Raw genomic sequence first — 5,000 nt, 5'->3', positions numbered from 1 at the left:
AAATGTTTTATCGGCGGCGGCAAACATCCTCGAAATTGCAGAGTGAATTTTGGGGATTTTTTTTGGGGGGGGGGGGGAGCATGTACTGCAACAGATACATGTGTGGGAAATAGTCTCCAAAGCTTATGCTGCAGCTGTTCTATCTCCACTTCTTTTTTGCCACTTCCTATGGGAGCATCAATAGGAAAGTGTTTTGATTTTTTTGGGTCCTACGAAGCATTTTTAAAACAAAAATAAAAGCGCATTTTATGCAGGAAACTTTGAAGACATTCACTCCACAGTCGTTAGCAAGAACAGGCACGGGGCATCGTTTAATGGTTCCTATTCAGAAATTAAGTATGTCTAATTAATGGCTGAGAAGTTTTATGTTAGTTTCATGAATTTAGCTCACTTTAAAAATCACAATTTTTACAGGCGTCTGTGGTAGTATAACGCCCCCCCCCCCCCCCTTTTCCAAAAAGAAATCAACGGATTTGGAGAAGTTTCTTTATTCGATGTTTCGTTTTGTGTGTCTTTACACGGGGATTCAGGTTCTCGTCAATTTCTGGGCATACTGTTTTGTTTTTATTCATTTTCTTTTGGTTAGAAAATGCCCGTCTATCTTGAATAGCTGAAGTAAATATTAAGGGTTACCTGGTGCAACGGGAGAGAAAATGGCCGTCAAAGTTTGATACTTCCAAATCTTGAGTGTTCTTGGAAATATCCTTGGAAACTGCAAATTTACATTTTGTGGGCCTTTTATCAATGTGTTTTTAGTGAGATCGACATGGAAATCGGTTTTTAAATGACCCCCCCCCCCCTCGAAAGAAAGAAACAAACAAACAAACAAACAAACAAACAAACAAAGAAACAAAGAAACAAAGAAAGAAAGAATCTTTTTTTAAATTGAGGCGTCTTGCCCAAAGGGCGGATAAATGCCTATTTCTTCGGTTTCATTATTTTGAGGAGGACCCTGATTTCACCACGATGACCCACATTTCCGTTGGAGTGTATACGACATTACATAGGTTGTCCCTACGGGCAGGGTCCAGGCAGTCCCCCTCTTAAAAGACCTAAACTGATGTGGATCTATAAACGTACACTGCAATAAGCACAGTGGTTACATTATTTCATTCCTATCAAACGTCTACCTTCCTTAAGCCTCCTCAATCTTTCCTAAGCATGATACTCTTGAGAAACACCTCTAATCTTCGGCACGACGTGTATGACCTTACTGTGCCGAAAATGCCGCCGTAAAACTTAAACTAAAACATTGTTTCAGTTCACATACCTCTGACAAGAATGGTGCGACAGTAACCAGGCCACTTCTGGTCACTCTCCCGTGACTCTTCGTTCATCTCTAGGTGGGACATTGAGGCCAGTATCAGAAAACTGAAGAACACAGATTCATAAAATCATTACTGCATCTTGTATTATTACAATAATTATTCAAAGCTTACGTAATTTAAGATAACTAATTTGAGTAGAATATGACATTTAAGTTATACAAAAACCAACACTTCATTTTTTCAAATCATACACCATAAATGCCACCGGAACATTCCATTTTTACACAGATTCGTTTCCCAAAAGGGTTTTAAAGCAGAAAAAAAATCAATCAATCAAATTCAGATTGTCTTTTACTTGCCATTTTCGAAACACAGATCGGGTGATGGGTGATTACCTTTTGTTGTTTTACAAGTTGCTGTCATTGTCGTCGTCTTCGTCGTCGTCGTCGTTATTGTTGTTGTTGTTGTTGTTGTTGTTGTTGTTGTTGTTGTTGTTGTTGTTGCTACTGTTGTGGTTTATATTTATTATTTATGTTGAAGCTGTTATTCCTGTTATTGTAGCTGCTACTATCGTCGCTGTGGTTGCTGTGGGTTTTGTAATCTTTGATTCATTCGCTGTTACCATTGTCGTTATTCCTGTTGCTGTTCTTGTCTTCTTCTTGTTGTTGTTGTTGTTGTTATTGTTGTTGTTGTTGTTGTTGTTGTTGTTGTTTTTGTAAGCTTTACTAACGTCGACGTTGTCTTTGTTGCCGCTATACCAATGATTAAAACATCGACACGGAAAGCATAAAATTATGTCCAGTGGCAAGTTAGATTTCGCAAAACGTGTCTCCTCCCTCTTATGAGGAAATCTGGTCAAGTTCAAGCAGAGCAAATATGGTCAGTTCTTTTATTTTTATAATTTGTATTTGCTGGAGGTGCTGAATGAGACAGTATGCTCAAACCCAGGGATAAAACTATACTTGTTTTGTTTTTATTGTTGTCTGTTGTTAATGTTATTGTTGTTGTTGTATTCGTTGTTGTTGTTGTTATAGCTGTTGCTGTTGTTGTTGGTGGTGGTGGTAGTGGTGGTGTTGTTGTTGTTGTTTGGGTTATTTGTTGTTGTTTTTTTGGGATGGTTGTTCTTTGTTTGATTGTTTATTTGTTTGTTTGTTTGTTTGGGTTTGGTTTGGTTTTTGGTTTTTAGTTGTTGTTTTTTCTATTTTACTATTTTTTAGGGGGTTAGGTTTGTATTATTTTCCATGAATATTTACAGGAGACAGTGTTCACTGTTCAGACCTATAAATATAACAGACGTTCAATCCCCGTGGTTTTAGGCTGACGTGCACATTCGAATTGATAGCAGCCCTAGAAAAGAAGGTCTTTTCATCTTCGAAAATAATCGATATTCTGAGTTTTAGGGGGATAAAGAGGGGGTGGGGAGAACTTCCGGGCTGAAACAAACAAAAAGCAAAATTAATGATGTCTTACTTGGGTCCAGTTGAAATTGATCCCTGCCTGCCTCTTTTGTTAGGCTACGTCTCTTAGGATCATTTTATGACGTACAATTTACTCAATCATAACAAAAGCTGTTCTATTTATTGGCCAGTAATCGATTTATAATCCTTGATCAGTAAGTGCGTGATTTAGTTTGCTAGCTAATTGGAGAAATGCTTTTAAATCTTTTTAGTTAACTTTTCTATAACAGTATTACTTAGTTCGTTGCTTCGTTAGTTCGTTCGTTCGTTCGTTCTTTCGTTTGTTCGTTTGTGCTAGTTAGTTAGTTAGTTAGTTAGTTAGTTAGTTAGTTAGTTAGTTAGTTAGTTAGCTAGGGCTTTTTGTATATTTATTTATCATTTGTTTGTTTGTTAGTTAGCTCTAACATAGTTCTGCTAACTTACTCTTCAAATGATTTAACTAGTGCGTTTCGGTATAATTTCTTTTTTAAAATGTTAAGTGGTAGTCCCCCAGACGATGAATATTCTTTTGAAAGATAACTTTATAAAGCATTCTTACGTACATCAAGAAAATTGTGCTTCGCTATTTCGGCATACAGAGTGTATTGCTCTTGTATTGCAATTATTATCACGGTAAAAAGCTTGACATCGTGATGAAATAAGGCGCTCGTCAAAATAAAGAAATTGAAGAAATCAATATTTTTCCCCACGTTTGGGCAATTTTTATTGATTTTTTTTTAGGCCAGCGTCTTTTATGTTCTCTTAAACCACATTTCTGTGTGGACTTTTTCTGAAAACGGTTGACCAAAAGCACCAAAAAAAAAATCTGCAGTTTCCCATGAGACTCAAGCTATGGGAGTCACCAATTGTTGTGGGCTCTTTCTCCATAAGTTTATCATTGCCACCAGGTGACCCCCACTTCCTTATTTCGCTAATATCTTTACATCTATAGAAGACAGGTTGGTATTTCTTTTTTAAATCAGAATCAAAATAAATGAACAAGTTTTAAAGATTATTCTAATGACACCACATATCCAAAAATTAACAAATGCCCTATTTCACCTCATCAAGACATAAATGTATTACGCCTCTAAGTCAGAAGCGAGGTGTTTGACCATGTCTGTAAGGACCAACCCTGGCAGAGTGAGATACAGCATCATTCCAGAAAGACTGAGATACTCTATAGAATAGATCTCTACACTATGGAATTAATCTCACACCTTTTGGGGGCAATGCTGGCGAATCTATATATTATTACACCACAGACATGGGTATACCTGTCCATTAAAGAAATTGAGTATTCAACAAACGCATTTTAATACTTTTTTTTATCATGTCGTACTTTTTATTTATTCTTTTTCATATCTACAAGGTATTCAGTTTGCATAACGTGAGACTTTGATAAGAGTAAGTTAAGTTCAAAGGTGAGATGGTTTTCAAAGTTCTCTCCCACCATCTATCAAACAGAAACAGTAGTGATCCAGAGGCCATAATCTTATTAAATGAGGGTCAAAATACTTCCAAATGCCTAAAACTCAAAGAAAAAGTAATCTATATAGCCTACTTATCGAATGTCTTGTTTTTATTTATTTATGTATTTATTTATTCATTCATTCATTCATTCATTCATTCATTCATTCATTCATTCATTCATTCATTCATTCATTCATTTTTTTTTCGTTCATTTATTTATTTTGTGACTTATTTATTTTGTTTGTTGTTGTTGTTTTTTTATGTATTTATTTATTTTTGTAACATGTTCAACATTGCATTTATTTATCATTTTTCTATGCATTTCACTATATTTAGCTTTGTTGTTGATGTTGTTGTTGTTGTTTTTGTTGTTTTTGTTGTTGTTGTTGTTATTGTTGTTGTTGTTGTTATTGTAGATGATTTAATCATGCATTTATTGCGTTGCTGTTTCATGTTTTGGTCAGCGATAAGTCGAAAAAAATCCTCGGAATACAATGATTCTTGTACCTCCAAAGTGAATTTTTTAATGGAAAGAGTTCCCATGCTTTTCTTCTAAGACGTCATTTTTTAATTCTTTTTAAATGAAACATTTCGAACATTAAGACAAAATGAAGCCCATTTAACGCTAAATCTAACTTTAAAAACCTCACCTTCAGGTAGAAAAACAAGAGTTAAATATTTTCTCGCAGATAAAGCTGTTCAACAGAGAAAGTTTAGTAATTCCCAAAGGGCTCAGACACGCATCCACCACAGATGGCTCTGCGTCGCTGCTTTTCACTTCACTCCAACTTCTCTTTTCCCCGTCAGCCCCGCCCCCTTCCCA

General features: G+C 35.7%; 1 protein-coding gene across 1 annotated transcript in view; it reads right to left on the bottom strand.

Annotated features, from left to right (window-relative positions):
• Positions 1–4,914, bottom strand: part of LOC101857624 — a 19,541-nt gene extending 14,627 nt beyond the window's left edge. The window contains exons 1-2 of the mRNA XM_013079205.2: positions 4,828–4,914; positions 1,271–1,371 (exon numbers count right to left, since the gene is read on the bottom strand). Coding sequence (XP_012934659.2) covers positions 1,271–1,352 — 82 coding nt within the window. The 5' untranslated portion in view covers positions 1,353–1,371; positions 4,828–4,914. The remainder of the gene's footprint in view (positions 1–1,270; positions 1,372–4,827) is intronic.
• Between the last annotated feature and the right edge of the window lie 86 nt (positions 4,915–5,000).

The sequence above is a fragment of the Aplysia californica genome, unplaced genomic scaffold (assembly GCF_000002075.1).
Source record: "Aplysia californica isolate F4 #8 unplaced genomic scaffold, AplCal3.0 scaffold00044, whole genome shotgun sequence".
NCBI lineage: Eukaryota > Metazoa > Mollusca > Gastropoda > Aplysiida > Aplysiidae > Aplysia > Aplysia californica.
Note: the sequence above shows the minus strand (reverse complement) of the source record. Positions and strands in the feature narration are given on the sequence as shown.